At 37.2% G+C, this 24,858-nt stretch overlaps 1 protein-coding gene across 1 annotated transcript in view; it reads left to right on the top strand.

The window, feature by feature from the left end:
• AATF (apoptosis antagonizing transcription factor) overlaps nucleotides 1–24,858 on the top strand; it is an 87,026-nt gene that overhangs the window by 24,317 nt on the left and 37,851 nt on the right. The window contains exons 5-8 of the mRNA XM_008149510.3: nucleotides 8,215–8,329; nucleotides 9,511–9,712; nucleotides 10,283–10,447; nucleotides 11,855–11,938. Coding sequence (XP_008147732.2) covers nucleotides 8,215–8,329; nucleotides 9,511–9,712; nucleotides 10,283–10,447; nucleotides 11,855–11,938 — 566 coding nt within the window. The remainder of the gene's footprint in view (nucleotides 1–8,214; nucleotides 8,330–9,510; nucleotides 9,713–10,282; nucleotides 10,448–11,854; nucleotides 11,939–24,858) is intronic.

Genomic DNA, 24,858 nt, shown 5'->3' with positions numbered 1-24,858 from the left:
TACATTGACCTAGAAAATGAAAAATGTGCAGGCTTTTTTTTTTTAAGCTTTAGGAATGTTTCATTTTCTTCATCTGTATACCAGTAATCTTTTATCTCTATATATAAAAGCCTAATATCCAAATTGTCCCCTCGGGAATTCGACCTGGAGACTGGGAGTTTGATTGCTAGCTATGATGTGTGCTGACCACCAGGAGCCGGCACAGAATGAAGGAAGGCCCTGACCGGCAGCCAGGGAAGGGAGGCCCGGTCCCAATCGGCCAGGCCTATGGACCCTACCTGTGCACGAATTTCGTGCACCAGGCCTTTAGTGGTAGTATAATAATAGTACCTAATCAAAGGGTTGTTGTGAGGATTTAAATGAGTTATACATACAAAGTGCTTAGGGGCTAGTGCCTGCTACTTAGTAGGTTCTTAGTGTTAACTGTTAATCTTCATAGTGATAGTACAGTCTTTTCTTAGACTGTAGTTCTATGGCCAAAGTATTTGTTTCCCTCTTCCTAAAAGGGTTATATAAATAAATTCTGCACTTACTAGTACAGTTAGTTCTTTGATGACTTGAAATGCACATACAAAAAGTTTGTGCCAAGAAAAATATTACAGTATCATTTTTTTCAGTTATTCAGTCAGCAACATAGAGTCCACCATTTGCCAACACCAAGCATACCAAGGTTCATAGTCCTTGCCTCAAGGAGCTCATAGTAAGGTGTAGAGATGGGTAAACCACTTTTAAAGCATAAATCATTTAAGTGTTTTTTTTGTTTTTTGTTTACATGAAAGCATCCTCTCCAAGTGTTTCATTTTGAGTCGGCAAATAAATAATGCTTAATCTTCCTAATATTAAAAAAAGGAAAACTAACTTTTATTGTCTGAACCTTAGTTTATCGCTCTAAGTCAGTGGTTCTCAACTTTCCTAATGCCGCGACCCTTTGATACAGTTCCTCATGTTGTGGTGACCCCCAACCATAAAATTATTTTCGTTGCTACTTCATAACTGTAATTTTGCTACTGTTATGAATCGTAATGTAAATATCTGTGTTTTCCAATGGTCTTAGGCGACCCTGCTAGTGGTTCTCAACCGGGTCACCACAACATGAGGAACTGTATTAAAGGGTCGCGGCATTAGAAAGGTTGAGAACCACTGCTCTAAGTGGTGATAACTACTAAATCTTCATGAGAATACATTGTAACAATTTTAGGTTCTTCAATTTGGTAAGATGGTTTTGAGACTCTTAGGAGTAACCTATACAATTATAGTTGGTGTATTATAATAAGGGAAAAGTTCAGTTCGATTACTTTGCTTCTGTTAACAAAGGTCAGCTTGTGGAGGATACATATTTATCACAGTTAGCAGATACGGAGTCCACAGTTTGTTTGCTTGTCAGCATTAGATTTGGAAATGATAGTGTAATAAGATGTTCTGCCATGTGACCTAGGCATCCTTTTTCTGGAACTAAAATATTGTAGGATATTTTTTATGGCCCAGGCGATGTGTTGGATGCTAGAGTGATAGGGTGAGGTCTCTGCTCTCGAGCTGCTAACAGTGCAGTGAAGTCAGACTCATGATACAGTATAAGTGTGGTAGCAGTGACATGAATGATACTGAGAAAGGAGTGATTAATTCTGCATGGGAATCCTCATTTTCAGGAAGGTATTCTCTGAATCCCCATTTTCAAAGGAGTTATTTCCAGACCTGTACTCTATGGAGAATTTTGGCATTTAGTTAGGAATAGTTTCACTACCTAAGAGTCTGTTTATTTAAAGGCTTTTTAATGTGAAGGGGTCAGTCTATTTTATATGAAAGAGAGGGTGACTTGGATTGTGGTTCTAATTTTATTTTTAATAAGTTTTCTTACTTTAAAGTTAACTTTAAATAGTATTTTAAGTTATAAAAGTAATATATGCATATAAAATATCTAATCAGATAAAAGAGTATCCCACTCTCCCAGGGAACTCCTGTTAGGCAGTTAAACAATTACTTGTAAATAAACTTGGATTTGAAGTACCTCATATTCTGAGTGGTTACTCTTTCTTTTTAAAGGGGGGTAATCAATTTCCCTTGTTAGGGAAGTACTCCAGAGCAATGGAGGTTGTCTAGGAACTATGAAGTGGAAGGTAACTGTAGTGGATTTCGGAAAGTACATTGATCAGTTAGATTGCTGTGTCCTATAGGGCTTTTTAAGGATTTATTGACACACTTCATCAAGGTGTTTGAGAGAGTATTCAGGGAAACCTAAGAAATTCTGCAGTTCTTTTCCCCTCCTTATAAATTCATGCCTGGTCAGAAATTACAGCTTGAGTGGGATGTCCCTCCACAGAACTCAAATGCACACTATCTATCATGTTACTTAGTGTGGCAGTAATGTAAAATGTTAAGGATTTTTTCTTTTTGTTTCTTTCTGTGAGGGGCTCACCCAATATATTTTATCATGTGTCTCTTCATCTCTCCCTTATTTCAACTTCCACTTACTCCCCCAACTCCCCACATCATTCTCTTAAGAGAAAAAAATAAGTTTTGCCCACTGAGTCCTCTTTCTGATTTGATTTAATATGTCTTGGGCTGAATGTTTCTCACAAAAACACTTTGCATTCCGTATTAGCCTATCAAACCTTTTTCTCCATAGACCTCTGCATAGATTGCATGCCTTCTACTGAGGTACCCTCAGAGGTATGAAAACCCAAGTCTGCTTTTGGCTTAGCCGTCATGATTTAGAATATAAGTCTCCATGCTCTGCTTTGAAAATGTTATCCTGGTGGTTATTTTGTACCATTAAAAAAAAATTCTGCTTTTGGTTCACAGAACCAGCCAACACAATGGAACAGTACTCCTTATACTGTTCCAGTTAAAACCACAGTCCTCAATAATAACAACACAGCCATGTATCTATACCTGGGAATCAGTATGTGCACACATCTGTATATATGTATTCATACATGGATATATAAAAATTCTAGTTGGACACACATTGGAAATGGTAACAACTCATCCATATGGTTGGTGTTGAGGAATTTGTTACCTGCTGTACTCTTTCTTACTGGTAACACCATTCTGCTTGGGGAATAAAGTACAAGCCCAAACAGTAATACTGACAGAATTTGGAATTATGATACAGTGGAGCCTTCACGTAATTCTTTGTTGAAGAAGTTAGGGCCTAAATGTTAAGGCTTATTGTTATTCTGAGTTGATAATCTCTGCCTTGCTTTAATAATTTTTCCTCATGCCTGGGTAGCCCGCGAGTTGCACAATAATCACTCACACAGCTTTGTAATCAATGCCCAAAGTAATAGGATTCCTCTGGCCACCGGCAATTAATAAATTTGTGTCTTTTTTAAAACACTAGCAAGTCGGGCCTGAAATACGACTGACTGGCTCTCCTCATTTGCATATTTATTGCAGTGGAAAAATTCTTACCAGATGATTGATGCTGAGCCTGCCTCTTGAATTCCAAGCAGCACATTATTATGAAATGAAAAATGCCGGCCATACAGTTGATTAAAGTTGAAGACAGTGGAATCGGTGTTTTTTAAGATTGTGGGAGAATTAAAGGCATATTTTAATAGATGTTGACAAGAAGTGAACTAACAAAAGCAAAGCAAAGGATTTGCTTGAAAAGATTTAATCAAACGTCTTTCTTGGGGGATTAATTGCCGGGGATGACTAGTGCAAGTGGCAGGCTTGTGTGGATTTGAATGAAAAGTATTGTTCTCAGGCCAATATATTGTGTGTCATTTTGACCTATAGTTTAGCTCTAGTTCTAGAGTTACTTTTGAAGGAGAAAAAAAAATGCCCTTGTAATATGTACATTCTAGTTCAATATATTTATCTGGGGGTAATAGGGATGTGGCATTTTATTGTACATAAATAATTGTATGTTTGCATATTATTTTAAAAATAACGGTATAGATATTTAAAAACTGATAAGGTAAGCTTTATTTTACTTTATATATTCACTCTTCCCATTCCACCTCCACCGCCTTACCAAAGTTTTACGTATTGGGTTATAATCTAATGAATGAACTGTGCACCCATGTCCAAACTTATTCTCTGCCTACAATTTTGTTTTTGTTGGACAGCCTAGATGAATCAGGGGGAAAAATAAAGCTGTTAGGTGAAAATGGTTTTTAGATTGGTGACATTTTCTATATAGAATGCTTGCATATGGTAGCATGCAAATGAATACTTAATATAGGACTGTGAGTACTAGCTCAGCCCTAGTGCTATAGATCAGTACAAGCAGAGCTTAAGAATTTTCACCATGTGAAATGATGATTTTTATGGTAATATTCTTTCCATCTTTATAATATTAAAACTTTTTTAAATACCTTAATATATAAAAAAAACATTTGTTATTTTTCTGTGAGATAAACAGGCAAAGGATTATCTGTGTTTTATAGATGAGAAAATTGAGACTCAAAGAGATTACATTGGTCCACTCAGTCTATAAAATGACTAGTTAGTGATAATGTCAGTTAGAATGTGGGGTTCCTGACCCTTAGTAAAGCGCTCTTTCTATTTACTATCTGCTTGGAAAATTATTCCTAAAGCTGGTGCCTAGATGCTTAGGTTGAATCTTGGTAACACGGTGAGGCATATGTTCTTCTTGCTCTCTTCTGGAAATTGACCATAGAGGGCAAAATAAACATATATCTTTGACAGTCTCTATTTTGTTGTTGTTGTTGTTTGTTTGTTTTTTTTGGTATACTTGCCAAGAAGAAGAGAGAAGAAAGTATATGCATCTTTGCTGCTTTTAAAAACTTACTAACTGTAACAGTAATGGATGAAAAATTAGAAGTGAATTAGAAACTGTTGATTCCATTCTCTTTATAATTTATAGGGTTGAACAAACAGAATTCAGCACTATATGAATGATAAAGAGGGTTTGTCTTGGTTTTGTCTGGGAAGAATTCACTGTTAGATTTGAGCCTCCCAGAGAGAGTCTTTCCTCACTCTTGTCAGTTGTGGCTTTGAGGAGGCCTACCACGTCCAGCAAAGGATTGTTCCTTGTCTCCTCAGGTTTTACATAAAATCTTACTAGGAGGAAATGTGGCCCTGATATTGCAAAGAAATGAGGATTGGGTTCTTTCTTCTAAATCTCTTTACAAGAAGTTGTCCGTTGTCCATGTGTTGGCCACTAGTGACTTTACTTTGATAAACTTTTTTTTTGGTGTGGTTAGAAGCACAGAATTGCAGATTTCATCTCTGGTAGGTCTCTTGACACTTTGATGCATGGTGGTGCTATCCCTGAATGGAGCTTAAATACTTCAGGGCTACTTTCTGACTGGGTGAAGGGGTGTATAAAATGAGAACATATGAGAGAGTATTAACAGAAAGGCACACTTTGATTTACTGATATTGGCTCTCTGCTTTCTTGTTGGATTGATAGGCTGTCTAATATATCTGCAATGGATTTTTAAAAACTGACTTGAACAAAATAAAAGGGCTTGTATAGCTATTTGAGAGTGGCCCTTAAAGTACTAGGCTTTCATTGGATGTTTTCACAATTCTTGGTTATGTTACATGTTAGAGTCAAATTATGACTTGCTTGTTGGGGGCAAGCAGCTATAAACATTATGGACTGCTCTGCAGCTTCTTCCCTGCATGGTTCTTCATTTCATATTTTACAACATGACACATGGTACCTAGTGGAAGTAAGGGACAGGCACTTGCCTTTTCTGTTCTTTTAAATTTTTTATTGTGGCAAAAAAAATGCATTATAAAATTTACCTTACTAATCATTTCTAAGTGTACAGTTCAATAGTGTTAAGTATATTCACATTGTTGTACAACCAGTTTCTAGAACCTTTTCATCTTGCAAAGCTAAAAATCTTTACACTTCATTAAAACAACAACTCACTATTTCCCTCTGCCCCAACATCTGGAAACTACTCTTCAATTTTCTGTTTGTATGAACTTGACTACTCTACGTACCTTATATAAGTGGAATGATATAGTATTTGTTGTTTTGTGACTGTCTTATTTCATTTAGCATAGTGTCCTCAAGGTTCATCCATATTGTAGCATGTGTCAGAATTTCCTTATTTTTAAAGGCTGAATAATATTCCCTTTTCCCCCTGTTCTTTTTGACTGAATTCAAGATTGAGGGATTGTAGATTGTTTTGTCTAGGATGGTAGAATTATTTATTATACTCTGGTCTTGGGATTTTTTAAAGTGTTTATTTAATTGTGGTAAAATATACATGACATAAAATTTACCATTTTAACCGTTTTTCAGTGTACAGTTCAGTACCATTATGTACATTCACATTGTTATGCAACCATCACCATTATCCATCTCTAGAACTTTTTCATAATCTCAAATTGAAACTGTATCCATTGAACCTTCCCTTCAACCCCTGGCAAGCACCATTCTATTTTCTATGAATGTGACTGTTTTAGGTACCTCATGTAAGTGGAATCATACAGTATATGCCCTTTTGCCACTGGCTTATTTCACTTAGCATAATATTTTCAAAGTTGAGTCTTGGAAATTTTAGAAACCAGTGTGCAAATGTAAAATTGATTTGTGGTTTCACTTTGGAAAACATGGGCCCTGTCTCTTAAGATACAGACATTTCTAGAAAAGAAGTTATAAAATAGTGGTTAATACATAGAATTTGGATGAGATGACAATTCTCCATTTTCATGGGCTTCCTTCCAAGTATAAGTGTCTTTTCTATTTTCTTAATGTTCTTGCTACAATATATACTTTAGAACCTTAGCTACTTGGAATATCTCTTAACAATTCTCGGGTCTTTTCACAGATGACCATTTGTGGTAACCTAATATTTGTAATTATCATTTGTATTCTTTGTTCTACTCATTCGTTTTAAAATTTCCCATATATATTTACATAATTTGTGTTGTTCTACTTATACACTTAGCACATTTAGACTGACTGATTTTAGGCTTTAAAATTGTTACATCTTTGTCCTATTTTTCCTTCTGGCCTGTGTTATCATCTTGTTTATACTTAATCCATTTCTTGAAAGCCGACAGAACGAAGAATAATGCTGTATTTTTTCTTCTTCATGAGTATAAGTTGTTTCCATATTTGGTGAAAATTTTGTTTTGTTGTTTTTTAAGAGACAGAGCAATAGATTTGGAATTTTGGTTTGGAACACAAGGCTTTTTGGATTTTTCGGGTAATATTATGTACTGCAGATGTTCCCAAGTGGAACGGATATACACTGATTATAAAAGGATTAGAATACAGAATTTAGAAAAGCTGTGACCAAGGGTCTTATTTTAAACAAGGAAGTATTTATGTAGTCTTATATGCAGAGTATTTGAAGGGATACAACGTAGTTATTGGGTTATTGATTTCCTTCTGACCAATCTGAGAAGGCTGTCTCACAAGGTTAGCTTGTTTAACTCAGGTGTTGGTGTACCATTGATGAAACAAGTTGGGGTATAAATAGTATCATTCATGCTGGGCTGGGTAGAAGCAGAAATGATAGAACAAGACTTATAAAAATCACTTAAGCTGAAGTTAGTGTGGATTGTAAAACAAAAATGAATGTAGGGATTGCTAAATGAAAGTAGGGTTACTTGTGAGAAGACTGCAGTTATTTAAGGGGAAAAGGGAAGGAGCGATAGAAGCGTGGCCAGAGATAACTATTAGTGTGAAAAATATACAATTTTAATCAATTAAATGTATAGAATAAGGGCACCAAAATGTCAGTGATCTATGGAAACACATTAAACAGAGAAGAGAAAAATCAGACCAGGAAGTATTAGGAAGAAAAAGGTTCTGTTTCTGAAATGGTATAGATGAAGGAGTGATGGGGCATCCATGTGAAGATTTTCTTGGAGTTGCTGGAAATGTGAAAGTTTGAGCTTGGGAGAGATGTCAGAGTGCTATCAACACATAAATAGTGATGACCATTGTCATTAGCCACTTTAGTAGGACCAGGCTGATAAAGAAGGTAAGAGTTCAGTTCTCAGAGGGCCAGTTTTTATTCTGAAAGTGCTTAGCCATAGACTATATACTGAATCCTGATGAACTTCTTTACAAATGCATCCTGTTGGCTATGAGGAGAGCCAGGTAAGAACATATTTTTGAAAAACAGAATTCGCAAAAGGAAATAATAACAATGCCTTCCTCTTCAGGTTGTTGTTCTTAGTCCCTGCATACCCTGTGCCTGCCCCCACTCTTAACCCTGAGCCAGAGCTGCTCAGGAGCCATGATAATTGTTCCTTCTCTTTATTTCCCAGGTCACAAGGCACTTAAAGCATTGTTGAGGTCATTGGTAGGTCTTCAGGAAGAGCTGCTCTTCCAGTATCCCGACACTAGGTACCTAGTAGATGGGACAAAGCCCAAAGCAGAAAGGTAAGGAGGAATGCAGCTGTGGAGTTGCTTGTTTTCTTTTCATCTGAATAGTGAACCATCATTTATGAAAAAGAAAGCTAAATCCTTTCCATGCAGATACCAGACTTAAATGTTAGTAAAATAGAGCCACTTATATTTACCTGCTCTTTTGGCCAGGATAGCACAAGAATTGGGAATTAAGTTTTGAATTTTTATACTTAGCTGTGCGTCATTCTCTTTGTGACTTCAGCAAAAGACTTGCCTTCTCTTTAGAGCTATTGAAATTAGTAGATGAAAGCACATTTTAATGTCAGTGCTTAATTAATGTTTATGAAGCACTTTGTGCCCATACCATGGAATCTCTGGTCACAACCATCTTCTCTTCACCGAGGGAAGAAGCAGTTATTTTGAAGGGTGGAAAATTTCAGGAAACAGTAGAATAAACCCCTTTTTTGATTGAAATTATCACATTCAGTGAAGCATCTCCCTGCCCCTTTGTTTGAGCCTGCTGTGTATGGTACCTGCTTACTGCTTTCCCTTTTGTTTATCCTTTGCTTCATTCTTTTCTATGGAATTGGAGGGATACGTAGTAAACTCACATTTATTGAGTACCTACTGTGTGTTCGGGTCTGTAATCCAGTGAATGCAATTGGCTATATAATTGGAGGTTGTATTACTTTCTTATGGCAGTTGCGCATAATATTGGGGCTTAATGCTGGTTCTGTTGCCTACCCCTTTTGAGTTTTCTTCACATTCATCTTGTCTTCATCTGGCTCACTAATATTATTCAGTTGTCCTGAACAGTTGGTTATAGGGAGACGTTTGTTTTTATTGATTTGGGGATTAAGGTCATAAAAGTATGATTATATGTTTTAACTTTTGAAGACCCTCTTGTAACCAGTATAGGATTGGTTCATATGCATTTCTAATAATGTTTTTGCAATCTCATGTAATTTTATGATTTGCTTACCTTTTAAGAAATATTTTGAAATCAGTTATATTTATTTGAAAAGTTAAATGAGGTTTTGATTGACCTCATGAACATTCTTTTCAAACAAAATAAAATACATCACATCTGTGGTTCTATTTAACATATAGACAAAATAGGGAAGGCCTAAATACTCTCAACTTCATGCAAGTCTAGCTTTTTATGTGGGTAATGTTTATTTATATTGGACTCATTATTCTTCCTGGTTTTCTAGTGAGGAGGAGATTTCAAGTGAAGATGAAGAGCTGGTAGGAGAGAAGAAGAAGCAGAAAAGGGCCCCACTGAAGAGGAAGCTGGAGATGGATGACTATCCTGGCTTTATGGCAAAGCGTTTTGCTGACTTCACAGTTTACAGGAACCGCACACTTCAGAAGTGGCATGATAAAACCAAACTGGCTTCTGGAAAACTGGGGAAGGCAAGTGTGTGTGTGTGTGTGTGTGTGTGTGTGTGTGTGTGTGCGCGTGCGCGCGCGCGCGCGCGCACATGTGTGAGTAACATGCTGTGGCAACCTGAAGCAGTTGTAAGAAATTGGATCTACAGCTCGTTTGTATGGATGATGTCACTGGTAATCAGTCATTCTGTAGAAAAAAATTTACTGAATTCCTACCATTGGGGTTTATACCATTCAGACTTGTGATTTTAACTTTATTAGAAAGAATATTTTATTCTAGAAATTGTGGCCTTGTTGGAAATACAAATAAAGAAGTTGATGTTAAACAATTATTATTAAAAGAACAGATGTTAAACAAATATTATTAAAGGAGCAGGAGTTAAACTCTGGGTATAGGAAAGTAATACAATCTATTAGCCACTTTTTTTTTCTGAGAACAATTATAGCCATTCACAAACTCAGTCTTTAACAGAAAGTCTCTTTTGAAAGAAGGGTTGTCTATTTCTCTGCTGACACAGAAAGATAGAGAAACCAATGTAGCTGCCTTCAGCACAGACTTTCTGCATTATCTGACACTGGTTAATGTTGTTGCAGGGTTTTGGTGCCTTTGAACGCTCAATCTTGACTCAGATTGATCATATTCTAATGGACAAAGAAAGATTACTTCGAAGGACACAGACCAAGCGTTCTAGTTACCAAGTTCTTGGCAAACCCGAGCCAGCAGCGCAGCCTGTCCCGGAGACTTTGCCAGGACAACCGGTAAGAACTCTGTGATGCATGCAGGATGATTATGGGGAGCAGTTTCTGTGAGGCTAATTAACTGAAAAATCGGATCACCTCCTTGTAGGTATTACTCTTGATATGAAAAATTAATGAAAGAAAGTGGGAAAAACATGACTAGATTGTTAAAGAAATGTGTGTTTTTTAAAAATGGTTTTAAAATTTGGAGCTATTCTTAACATGTGTGTAGTCTTATCTTTTTTTTGTGTGTGTGTGTAGTCTTATCTTAATTTTGAAGTTGATATGAGTCTGGTAATGGAAGCATTTGTAACCCAAATTTTAAAATTAATTTTTAAAGCAATTTCTTTAGAAATGTCAGTATTGAAGCAAGTGTGTTTTTTAGGCTTTATATTGGATGTTTGGCTACTCCAGAAAAGGATCCAAAATTGGAATAGTCAGATTCTTTTGTTGAAAGGAAACTCTTTTATTTATAGTAGAAATATATATTTAATACTTTCTTAAGTTCAGAAGAATTTTAAATGAAAAGAAAAATTCCCCCTAGTCTGAACATTTTACTCCTCAGATTTAACCAATGTTCATAGTTGTAACATGCTTTTGGGTTATTTTCCATTCATATATATATTTCTCTGCTGACACAGAAAGATATGTGCATAGCAACATACATAAATATACATATATAAAATGTGGTTGCCTTTTCTTTTAAACTAAATTATATCGATATGTATGTGTATATAAATACATAAAATGTTATAAAGTATTTATAAAATCTTACAATTTTTAAAATTTAATATATCCCAGATATTTTTCCATATCATTACATAGAGATCTACCTCATTTTTCCTAATGGCTAGAGTATTCTATTGTATGGATGTGTACTATAATTTATTCAAACAGTGGATATTTTTGTTATCTCCAGTTTTAAAACAGTGCTATAGTAAATATTCCTGAGCATTTATATTTTTGTATTTGTGTGAACATATGGATAGATTTCTTGAGTTGGAAATACTAAATCAAAGAGAATATGCATTTTAAACCCCTATGAATGCTGCCGAATTGCCTCCAAAAAAGGCTGTAATTTCCAATCCCACCAGCTGTGTTTTCCAGTGCTGAGTGTTGCCAGTTTTAGAGGTGAAAAATGGTGTCTTTTCATTTAAATTTGCATATGTGTGTGTGTGTGTGTGTGTGTGTGTGTATATATATAATTAGAATGAAGTCAAACATATTTTCAAATGATTTTTTTACTATTTGGGGTTCTTATTCTGTCAAGTTCCTGTTTATGTTTTTGCCCATTTTTCAATTGGATTGTTTTTGTTCTTTAATTTTAAGAGCTCTTTATATCTTAAGGAAAACAGTGCTTTGAATGTTTATAGTACTACATTACTTAGATAACCTAATGGTATTCACTTTTTCTTCTTATTGATATAGGAGATCCTTCCTCAGGCTCCTGCCAATGCCCACCTGAAGGACTTGGATGAAGAAATCTTTGATGATGATGATTTTTACCACCAGGTATGATTTTTACACTCTTTTCTTTTGTTGCAAATCAGGTTTTAGCATTTTAAAACAGCTGATCGACTTCTCTGACCAAAAGGTTTGGGGATAGAGTTACACAGGGAGTTAAAACTTCTGTGTTCAGAATTAACTTACTGTGTAGTTCTGGATCTGTTGCTTTTCTTTTGTCTTATATTTTTCTTTTTGAAATGAAAATAGCTACAGCTACTTTGTTAGTTGTTACAGATTGTGAATTATCTGTAAAACAGTTTCAACTTTGAATCAGGTCTATTCTTTCTTAACTGATTTTGATAATGTTAATGGAGGATTTTTTGTCAGTTATTTGGTTTTTGTCCTATCTATAATTCTATGATAATAAAAGGGTAATATGCTAATTAGACCAGACATCCTTCCGGATAAAGCCGGGGCGGAGGGAAGCCCGAGTCCCTGGTGCCAGAGGGAAACCAGTGCCAGCAGCCGGGGGAAGGAAGGCCTACTCTTGCACGAATTTTCGTGCATCGGGCCTCTATTTACTATTATATCAGAATATGGAGCTAAAGGGTTGGGATCTCAGAATTCTTTAATTGTACTTCTGGTTCTCTTATTAAGTCTTAAGTCTCTTGTCTTTAATTTATTTTTGTGCCTGTTCAAATCAGTTAAGTATGTATTGAGATTGCTACTGTTGATTATAATAATACTAGAGGCTTGGTGCATGATTTCGTACGCAGGTGGGGTCCCTAGGCCTGGCCAGCTATCAGGGCCGATCGGAGCTGTCTCACCCAGTCCCGATCGGGGCCAGGCCGATTGGGGCCTGCCGGCTGGGGGCAAGGGACAGGGAGAGGGACCGCGGGAGGTTGGCCAGCCACAGGAGGTTGGCTGTGGGAGCTTGCTGACCATCAGGGGGCAGCTCCTGTGTTGAGCATCTGCCCCCTGGTGGTCAGTGCCCGTCATAGCGACTGGTCGACCGGTCATTTCAGTCAGTTCAGTCTTTGGTCATAACGGTCGCTTAGGCTTTTATATAGATAGATAGATAGATAGATAGATAGATAGAGATATATATAGATATATATAGATATATATAGATATATATAGATATATAGGTTGTAGTGCTTTGCAGACAGAAAGCATTGGTAGAAGTTGAAATGTGGTTCCATTCTCAATATCTCTTCACAAACATCCCCCAATTCTTTCCCTGACATCATACCTCTTAACATGCTGCTCTTTTTAATGATGTTAGTGAATGTTGAGCTAGACTAAACATTTGAACTATTCTAAAGAACTAAGATAATTTCTTATAATCCTGGGTCTCTTGATAAGTAATATTACTTAATGAAATGTGCTTTAGGATGTATCCTTTCTAGCTCCAGAGAATTGAGGAGGTTGCTCAGCAGTGATATATCAGTTTTTGTTGAATCATTATTTATCAAGATAATTTTTTTCTCTGCTAAATTTTTAGTGTTTTAATTTTTGCAAAGATTTTGCAGTTGCTTGTTGAAGGTTTAACCATGATGACTGTATTATGTACATGGAATATGAAGGAAGGAACTTAGGAAAATTGCACTGTGAACCCAGTAGAACAAGTGATTCTTTATTGCAGATACCTCTGGTTTTGTCCTAAAAAGAGAAAGAAACTTTCTATTAATCTTTTTATTCACTCTGTGTTGTTCAATAAAATTATTACCATAGTGAGTCTTAAAAGTAATGAGAGGAAAGAGGATTGGTGGAGCCTCAAGTGTTCCTAGTCAGAGGTCCTGATTCCTTTTTCCGTTTCTTCTCTTATTATATCCATTTGTCAGAAGAGTAGGGAACTCTGTTTTGTTCTAGAATGTCAAAGGAAATACCTGATATAGGATATTAATGGTGTATAGTTGTATGAGATCATGGGAGACAATCAAAAATGTTTCAGTCTTCATTATTTGAAGTGTACATTATTCAATGGAGAGTATATAATAAGTTAAATAGCCTTAATAAAATAAACTGAAATTATGGAAAGAATTGCTTCTACTGGCAATCCCTAGCCTGAAAGATTAAAAAAAATTATTTTTTGGCCTGGAGGTCTGTTTAAAAAGAAATAGCATTACTTGATTGGCCCTTCATCCCAATTAATAATTTTAACTTCGGTAAATTCTGATTTCAGAGTTATGACTAGTCACATCTTAGCTTTTCCCCTTGCTGGTTAATTGGGGTGCTGGGGTTAATCTAAATTAAAACTTAAACTAATAGAGGTCAGCAAGGCAGCTGAAACACCTGAGTGAAACAAATGGGACTGCCAGGCGCAACTTTATCTTGGCTGTTTCCCAAGAGGGAAGTGGCAGCAAATTGGAGTTGTTTCAGCCTTCTGTAAAGGTGAATGATGGGTGACACTTGTTAATGTACAGTATCTCCGGAAGCATTCCAGATTGCTTTGCTGCTGTACCAACTGCTGCCATCCATGCACAGTCAGTAGGAACTGGACCGGTTGCCAACATCTGGCAGCACAGCAAGGAATGGGTGCAAGTCTTGAAACCCCGCAGATTCTAAATATGGCGCTTAGAACTGTGCAGGCTTTAATCACTTACCACTGTTTGGCAGCAGGCTACGACAGCTTATCCTAGCCTCGTACATCACATCCCGACATCTGCTGAGCCTCAAGGCAGCTGCACATTCATTTTCTTTTCTTGCCTTTTCTTTTTGCCTCCTATTCCTCTCCTTTCCACTTTCCCCCTCCTCCCTTCAGTTTTCCTCCCCCTCCCCAATATGCTTCTTGGGAGAGATGATCTGTAAAGATTACTGCTTCATTGTGTACAAGTAATTGTGGTGATGCCAGGCCCTTGACAGACACAACGTAGCACCTGTTCTGCTGACCTGGTTAATTTCTTCTGTTGAGTGGGATTTGCCAGAGATTGGAGCTGAAGCCAATTCGATGATAAGGCTAAAGAAAATGGCTGTATGTTTTCTGTCACCTCCCAATTAAATTGGCTTCATAAAGTGCTTTCCTTTATTTGTCAGGGTAGTAAGCCTGAGCTAAGTGTTGCATTCAGAAGTGGTACAATGTATTACAATGGGCTTGTGAGTTTTCATTTGCGTGGGGTTTTTTTGTGGTCATATGGAAAAGCTGGGTGGTGAATATAATACATTTCACCTTTTTTTTTTTTTTAAACCATACTTGAAGCCAGACTCTTTGTGTCCATGTTTTGTAAGGAAGAGATTATAGCCACATTGAATTTTAATGTTTCATTGTAGGGGTTTAAAGGCTTACTTGGTTAATTCAGGTGTCACGAGGCTTGTAAATGCCCTAACTACTGAGAACAATGTTTGGGGTCAGAACACCCAAAACACACACACTCACTCACTCTCTTTGTTTTATAATGGGTCTTAAGTTACTACAACCTTAAAATATGTCTGTGTTACTTACTTAATAAAGGTACAAACATATATATCTGAAGAATATCAGCATTTCAATTATATCATTTTTGAGGTGAAAAGAACCTTATAAGAAACTGATTCCCTGAAAAGTTAAGTAACTTCATATAAACTTATACAGTAAATGGCAACTCTAGTACTTGATCTCAAGACTTCTTGGACCAAGTCCTGTTCTTTCCATACCTTTATTTCTTAAATATTTCATCCTCGAGTCATAAAAAGACTTCACTATAGTATTACTTTTCAATGTGTGAATAAATAAGCTTCATTTCCTTAGACCTGGAAGAAATATTATGTGTTAGAAAGCAATGTCTTTTCCTTAAAACGTAAATGATTTATTGAACTCTTATTTCTTAACAATTCTAATAAAAAAATTAGCTTTATAGTTGTGTTACTGGTTTGTTTGGGAACCTGATTGCTGAAAGCTTGAAGTATACCTGGTGGTGAAGCTTTTATCAGGGAAACTGTTCACCTGCTACAAGCAGTGCTGTTATTCTCAAGTGGAGTTAGTTTGCATTTGGCCTATTTCTTGTCAGAGCTCATCCCAGAAGACGATTTCACAAAATGTGAAGGTTGTAAATGGCCGTGAACGATGAGCCATTCAGAAATATTTTCAACATCTATTTTTCATTTTCATGATCTTATTTGCTACTTTTTAACATTAACTTTTTAAAAGATGTGTTGTCTAGATGACTTTAAGGTTTTTCTTTATTTTATTTTTTAAGCCATCGGTTGATCTTTGACTTGATCAGCCTGATTTGAGTTCTTAAAGAATTGAGGAAGGGCTAATGTTTACTGAACAGTAGTTGTGTGCCAGCCCCTGGACTAATTAGATAGGTACTTGGCCTACATTTTTATTTAATTCTCATAAGATTTCCATATTGAGAAATGGCTGTATTTAGATGTAACCTATGGAAAGTGACTGGTTTTATTCTTCTCAGAGCCAAGACTTCAAACTAGTTTCTTGTCACCTCATGAAGTATTTTGTTCTGAAAGGCCTAATTGAGCTTAGATATTGACAGATCGATACCTGGATATCTAAGAGTTCATTAGGGTTTTGTATGTTGCTTCTAGCTGTGTTTAGTTTTGATCTGGTTTGTCCTGTCACTTTGAATTTAACCAGGAGTGTCTGGAGAAAGGCATAATAGATTTTGCGCTTTTGATGATCACTTTGATGGGTTAAATTTCTCCCTTTATTTGCCATCAGGACATGTCTATAACTGACCTTGCCACACATTGGATTTTTGTATCCAGGACATTTGATAATACCATAAAGAAGTAATTACTGATTCGGTGAACTATTAAAAGTTGATAATGTTAAGAAAAAGAGAAGAGGTAAGCTTTCTGAGAAGATGGTTTACCTTAATTAAATTGGTGAGTGATTAATATGGACAGTTAATGTGGTTGGTGGCTTTAATTGTATGCATTTAGATCTTAGTGTGAATAAGAGATGTCTGAAGCCATTTCTCTGGTTAATGCTAATACAATGGGACATTCTTACTTTTGGCATGTATCTTGCCAGTGGTTCAGTTGATGGTTAATAATATGTTTTCAGTTTTATCTGAACCTGCTCCTTTTAATTAGTTGTTGGAAAATAGATACCTGTGTTCAGGATAGTATTTCATTTTAAGTTTTACTTTAAAATGTTGCTATTATTTGAAATGTGTTTCTTAAAAGTTTGGTAAAACTTATTACACATAGGCCTTTATGGCGATTTTAGAGAAGACATTCAAATAAAGTACATAAATTAGAAAATTGCAATTCTGGTTAAAGATATAGCAGAGAATCAGTCAAGTTTCTTGAGGTATAGTAAAGGTGTTAAAAAACAAAACAAACCAAATACCAATGTCCAAGTAAATCCCAGTTTTAATAATTACAAGATTATTTTGCAACCATGTGTACAAATTTTGAGATACATTCTGCTTTCTGTGCTGCCATTGTCTGTCTGTCCATGTTTAGCCCAAATACAACATCAGTATTGACATTTGTTTGCTAGTGTGGGCTCACTATTGTGGAGAATGCACAGACAAGAGGCCAAAAGCCACATTTTAAATGAAGGTCCGACCGAAATTTCATGAAAGCAGCATCAAGGGAAGGTACACATGAATGGCCCTCATTTCTTTCAGTTTCCTTGCTTTAATAAACATCAGAGCATGATTTCAGTACTACTACTTCATTTAACAAAGGTAAAACTTCAGAACAGAGACTAAAACAGTACACTTTAGGAGCCAGCTGGGAAAGAGATAAGAATTGGCTTAGAACTATTGAAGAAACATTTCAAGCACAAATGGTCATGGGAGTTTACCAGACAAACATATGGCCAAAATTGTCTTTTCTATGCTAATAAGCACAATGTCAGCTGGCTGACTGTAAATTAAACACAGGATTCCAGCAGCATTTTAGAATTTGGCTCTCCCCAAGAAATGGGGAACACTACCAGTTCACTAAAGTAGTCATGGTGTCTTCTTATGAAATCATAGTCAATGTATAGCTTCTTTAAAGTAAGTTTAGGGACAAGTTTTAGCATAGAAAGGGGAAGTTTATAAGCATTTTTGTAAAGGCATGTGTATTGTGGATGAAGAATAGAACATAACTGCATTAAAGTCAGATAGCATCCTTAAGACCATCAAGTCCAAACTAAAAGACAGTTTGTCTTTTCACCAACGAGCCTAGAGAAGATAAATGACTAGTGTAGGATCACTCCACTCAGTGAGTTAGGACATTAAAGCCCAGGTGTTCTTGCTCCCAGTTTGATTTTTGCTGCCTTTTGACCTGGCATGTATAAAAATCCACATGAGAGTTTCCTTTTCAGATTAATATCTGTTTAGGAAATTAGAGATCCAGTGTATCCATTTGCACTCTGACAAGTCACATGTATCACTTTTGTGCAATTATGAAATTCATTCAATTAACATTTATTATACCAGATGATAGGCTTATAAAGACTAATAAGACAAAATCAATGCCCAAGGAATTTGTGTCATCTAACAAGAGTAAGGTTCTCTGCAATTTTGTGTAGCCATCTAGCTCCTCTTTAAGAATATGGCTTTATTAAAATTTAAGTGGAGAAGATAAGTGGTGAAAGAGAGCAATCAGGTCCTTGATATAAAAACATACATGCAGTTCTCTAGTGTATAAAGGCTCTGAGGCACAGCAGAGGCTAGCATGCTTTAGGAAAATCAAGGAGGCTGGTGTCCCTGAGGCGGGCTAGGCAAGAAAGTGTGTGATAGGAGAAGAGATTAGAAAGGTAATGAATGGGAGGCGAGGTCCTGAAGGAACCTCTGTAAGACTTTTTGGTTTTAACTGTGACTGAGATAGGAGACCACTAGATTCAACACATCTCTATCAAAATCCAAGCTGCCTTTTTGTAGAAATTTACTAACTGATCAGTCCTAAAACTCATTTGGAAATGCAAGAGACCCAGAATAGTCAAAACAAACTTGAAAAGAACAGAGTTGGAGGATGCATACTTTTTAATTTCAAAACTGACTACAAAGCGCCTAATAATCAAGATATTGTTCTGGTATAAAGTTAGGCATATAGATCAATGGAATACAATTGAGACTTCAGAAATAAACCCTTATTTTTATGGTCAATTGATTTTCGACAGGGGTGCCAAAACAATTCAGTGGAGGAAAGAATAGTCTTTTCAACAGATAGTGCTAAGCCTACTTGCTATCCACATGCAAAAGAATGAAATTAGAGCCCTCCCTTATACCTACACAAAAATTAACTCATAATGGATCATATACCTAAATATAAGAGCTAAAACTATAAAACTTTGAGAAGAAAAAATAGGAGTAAATCTTTATGACCTTGGGGTAGGCAGTGGCTTCTTAGATGTTACAACAAAAGCACAGTGACAAAAAGCACATACACAACAGATAAATTTGGACTTCATTGAAATAAACTTTTATTCCGTAAAGTTATCATTAGGAAAGTGAAAAGACCCATAAAATGGAAGAAAATATTTGCAAATCATATATCTGATAAGGGACTGGTATTTAGAATATATATAGAACTCTTACAACTCAATAATAAAAGACAGATCCTATCTAATAATAGAGTAATATGCAAATTGACCGTACCTTCGCTACACCCACAAGCCACGCCCACCAGGAAACCGTTGCAGGGATGTTGGGGTGTGGCGGAGGCTTTCCTGGCCTTGGGCACCAGCAGGGAGCCTGCACAGATCGAAGGCAACGACCGGTCAGCTCCTACGATCCGTAGCAGGGACGCTGGATGCGGCCGAGCCCAAGGCCGGGAAAGCCGCCCCAGGCTTTCCCGGCCTTGGGCACCAGCGGGGAACCTGCATGGATCTCAGGCAACCACGGGGGTCGGCTCCTAGGATCCGTAGCAGGGAGGCTGGGGTGCAGCAGAGCCAAGGCCGCCGCCCGGGGCCAAGCCCCGACCCTGAAAGAAGGCAGAAGGGGGTGGCCACAGCCAAGGCCTGGGCCCCCGGTGCCAGCAGAAAACTTGTGCAGGCAGCCAGGTGAATGAAGGTCTATTGCACGAATCTTCGTGCAAACGGGCTGCTAGTAGTAAAAAAAAAAAAAAAAAAGGCAAAGAATCTGAATAAACATTTCTCCAAAAATATATTTAAATGATCAATAAGTGCAGGAAAAGCTGCTCAGTATCATTAGTCTTTAGGAAAATGCAAATCAAACTCACAATGAATACCACTTTACACCACTAGGACAGCTATGATCAAAAAGAAATTTTAACAAGTGTTGGGGAGGATGTGGAGAATTGTCAACCCTCTTACTTGATAGTGGGAATGTAATTTGGTACAGCCTCTGTGGAAAACAGTTTGGCAGTTCCTCAAACATTAAACATAGATTACCATCTGACTCAACAATTCCACTCTTAGGTGTATACCAAGAAAAATGAAAGTGTATATTCACACAGAAACTTGCATGTGAATATTTGCAACATTATTCATAATAGCCACAAAGGAAACAACCCAAATGTCCTTCAAATGATAATTGAATAAACAAAATATTGAAAATATTCAATAGAATATTATCCTATATAATAAAAGCCTAATATACAAATTGTCCCCTTGGGCGGTCGTTCGACTGCTCGCTATGACGTGCGCTGACCACCAGGGGATGGGGCAGAACATGGCTGGCATCAGCGATGCAGCGCTGCCAGCGGGCAGCAGTGGAGGTGGTGCTGCCGGCCCCGATAAGAGCGGGACCGTGGTGGGATGGTGGAGCAGGTGAGTGGGCAGCACCAGGCCAAGGTGGGTGCGAGCGGGGCCAGATTGCCCCGCCGATCGCCCTGCAGGCGGCAACCAGCGGGGGGTGGGGGGGGGCAGGACTGCTACCCAGCTTTCAGGCACTGAGGGAGCCGAGTGGGGGTGGAGCAGGTGAGGGGGCAGCACCAGGCCAAGGCAGGGTGCCAGGCGGGGCTACAGAGCTGCAAAGCTGGAGGCGCAAGCTGGGGCCCAATCTTTGCAAGCCACCCCAAGGGACCCCAAACCCACCTGTGCCCAAATTCGTGCACCGGTCCTCCAGTTTAGCCATAAAGAGAAATAAAGTACTCATACTTGCTACAATATGGATAAACCTTGGAAACATTATGTTAAGTAAAGAAGCTATTGACAAAAAGACCACATGTTATATGATTCCATTTATATGAAATGTCCAGGATAGATACATTTATAGAGACAAGAAGTTGATTAGTGGTTGCTTAGGGCTGGGGATGTTGGAGGTTATATGGAGGGTAACAGCTAATGGGTAATGGGTTTCTTTTGGGAGTGATGAGAATATTCTAAAATTGATTGTAGTGATGGTTACACAACTCGGAATATACAAAACCGTGAATCATGCGATTTAAATAGGTGAATTGCATGGTATGTGAATGGTATCTAAATAAAGTTGTGTTTTTGTTTAAAGAAGAGAGTGACCTACTATGTTCAATTTTGCGGACAGATCATATAAGATAAGTACTGAGAATTGACCATTCATTTTAGTAACATGGAAGTTATTGGTGACCTTGACAAAAACTGTTTTGGTAGAGTAATGGAATGGGTTTAAAAAAAAGAATGGAAACAGAAATTGGAGACTGTGTCAGCAGCTCTTTATGAGATTTGCTATAAAGGGAATAGAGAAAATGGGGCAGCAGACGGAAGGTCAAGTGGAGGATCGGGAGAGTTTTTTTGTTTTGTTTTAAGATAGAAGATGTATTTTGTATGCTGTTTATATGCTGATGGAAATGGAGTAGAGAGGGAGAAATGGATGTCTCAGGAAAGAGGTGAGAATTGCTAGTGAGTACAAAAGTAGAGAGGGGGTGGACTGACGGACAGTTCATCCATAGATATTGGAGGGAAGGCAGAGTATATGGGTAAAATTGCAAGTAGATAAGGGATGGGAGCATATGAAAGTTCTCATCTGAATCTGAGTGCTTTTATTTTATTTTACTTTATTTTAAGAATTTAAGAGGCTAAGAGTGAGAAGTGGCAAAACTTGAGAGAAGAGAGTGTGTGGCAAAGTCACCTGAGAGGGTGGGAGAATGAGTGGCTAAGGAACTGTAGAGAAATTGTCAGGTATCACTTATCCACAAAAGGTAGTGCTAACGAATTTAAAGTGAGACCAGTTCACATGATCTTGGCTTTTTCTTTAGCCAGTTCAGTTGTGTGGATGCAGGTTCTGAGATTTAAGATGGTTGGGGTTTTGCCAAGGAAGTACAGGTACATAATCCTTATGTGCAATTCTGAAATTTAAAAAGTTCTAAAAACTCTGTTTTTTGTTTGTTTTAGTTTGGCAAACCATTGTGGTGGCAATATCTGATCTGAGTGGCCAATATCTGATCTGAGTATCCCACTTAGTCAAGTATTCTGCTATAGAAATATTAATGTGTTTAACTTTGGGACACTGCCCCAGGCTCTGCTGGGGCATTTATTGTGTATCCTAAAAATTCTGAATTCTAAGACACATGGATCCCCAAAGGATTGTAGATCTGTCTGACAAAGGGACTACATGCAAGGGAGTTAAGGATGTATATCAGGAGTGATTATCCTGATGAACTGAGTTTGCATCCACCTGAGTAAGGAGGGAAATGAGCACATGAGGAGAGGAGCAGGGATGCTGACAAGGTAGCAGGATCAATGCATTATTGATCCTGGTGGGACTGACGAATTATTGGAGTCTGAATGCTAGAAAGACAGGTTGAGGTTTGTTTCAGCTGGGCTTTTAGTCCTTACAGGGACATAATTACATAATATAAGTTAGTACTACCCTTTCGGTTTCTTTCTTGTGAATCCTTTTTACTTAAATTGTCTCTAGTTCTGAATGACTTCTTCTTTATTCTTTTAATACAAATGATGTATTGTATGGTGCCATTAAAAGAAACATTGCCAAAGGATGCCCAGAAATAGTCTTTGTTTGAGCTGGTGTCCCAAAGAATATGTAACCCCTCTCCCCACTTTTGTTTTAGATAGAAGAAGAAAAAAGATACACACCAGGACATTTGTCTGGTGACAAGGGGACAGAAGACTAGATGGGAGCTACTGGAAATTCTAAAAAGTAGCACTTTCTGTATATTCTTACTTTTGGTATGGATTGGAAAGAATGGCTTAATGCAGTCACTTAGTCTTTGTAAAATTCATTTTAGTTGTAGGAAAAAGAAACAAGAAGCAAATTGGCAAAAAGAAATTTCTTAGCATTTGCATTGCCCAATTCTTACTCTTTTTTTTTCTTATTCTATCTTTAAACATCAGATCCTAATACTGATAGTGATTTACCTACACTTCTAGTTAATAATTAGACTTTGAGAGATATTCTGTGTCATGCCTAATGGAATATATGGGGTCTGATGAGAAAGTTTTCTGTTTTGACTAATAAATTTTAACCCAAATGGCCAAGCCTAGAGAAATATTATAGCCTTTGAAATATTTTAGAACTTGTGCTGAGAAAACAGTGTTACTTTTTTATTCAGTGAATGAATTTATTTATCATCCTTTCCAAATCACACGCCTTAGCTCTAGCTTCGGGGGTTGGGGCGGGGGCTGAATCAGACACTGGAAAAACTAATCAAATCCTTAAAGACCAAGGGCAGTGAGGCAGTTAGGCTGACTTTTTCAATGGTAGCCTCTAGCTATTCATTTTCTTATTTTAGTAACCAAAGGTGGGTTATTTGTTACTTCAGTATTAAGATACATTTGGGTTTGCCGAAACTGGTTTGGCTCAGTGGATAGAGCGTCCGCCTGTGGACTGAAAGGTCCCAGGTTCGATTCCGGTCAAGGGCATGTACCTTGGTTGCGGGCACATCCCCAGTAGGGGGTGTGCATGAGGCAGCTGATCGATCTTTCTCTCTCATCGATGTTTCTAACTCTCTATCCCTCTCCCTTCCTCTCTGTAAAAAATCAATAAAATATATTTTTTTAAAAAGAAAAAAAAAGATAAATTTGGATTTTATTCTCACATCTCGATTTCCCTCCATTCTTCCCTATATAATTTTTCTTGTAATTATTGTATTTGCCATTGCAGGAGTTGGATGCTTTTTATCATTGATCACAAGATCTAAAAGACTGCTTGCTACCCCTTTCATTTTAGAAATATTGTTGAGTAATCACTATGTGCAAGGTAGTATGCAAAGTACTATGGGGGTAAGAATTTGGGTCAGACTATACCCTGCCCTCAAGAAGTTTACAGCCAAGCAAAAGAGATGACATAAACATAAACAACCAGAAGGCTTGGTGAGGGGATAGTGAAGAATTCAGAAGAGGGAGAAATTAATAACAGTTTGGCAGAATTAGAGAATGTTGCAGGGAGGAGGAAATGGTATTTGATCTAGGTCTTCAAAGAAGGATAGATAGGATTTTAGTTAGGATGAGATTGAGAGGGAGGGCCTCTGGGTGGAAGGAACTTGTGATCAGAGTATGAAGGAGGTAGTAGCAAGTCATGGAAAGGGAATAGACATTAGTTGTTCAAATAGAAGTTGATAATGGAGAAGATCACTTTTGCTCCTATTTATCATGGTCTAGTTTGGAAAAGTCCTGCAAATAATAGCATATTTTTCAAGTATTGACTTACTATTTTTGTATTTTCTTTTTTCCATTCTGCTTTTCCTTTATTTCACATCTTATTTTTAATCTACTATTGAAAATCAGTAGAAAGGAAAAATAGAATTATTGTGCTTGTTCATTGTTAGCAGCTGTAGTGATTTAGCTATGAAGGTGAATTTTGTTTTTTGTTGTCTTTTTGTCCTAAATGGGATTTTGGAATTACAAGTATTGTTATCTGGTGCTGAAAATATTTCTATTTATCAAATACTTATATTTTTGTTAAATGCTTTACTTTTATCATTGTTTAAAATCCCAAATAAACTTTATAAGGTACAATTATTGGTACTTTATAGATGAGGAAACTGAGTCTCAGAAGTGCAACAACTTGTCCCAAATCACAAAGGTACTAGGGGGCATAGCTGGAATTCAAAACCCAGATATGTCAGACTCCAAAACCACAGCATTATTCTGACTTGTTGGTAGATATTCACAGTTATATTGAACTGTGCAGCACACATACACATGC

The sequence above is a fragment of the Eptesicus fuscus genome, chromosome 20, assembly GCF_027574615.1.
Source record: "Eptesicus fuscus isolate TK198812 chromosome 20, DD_ASM_mEF_20220401, whole genome shotgun sequence".
NCBI lineage: Eukaryota > Metazoa > Chordata > Mammalia > Chiroptera > Vespertilionidae > Eptesicus > Eptesicus fuscus.
Note: the sequence above shows the minus strand (reverse complement) of the source record. Positions and strands in the feature narration are given on the sequence as shown.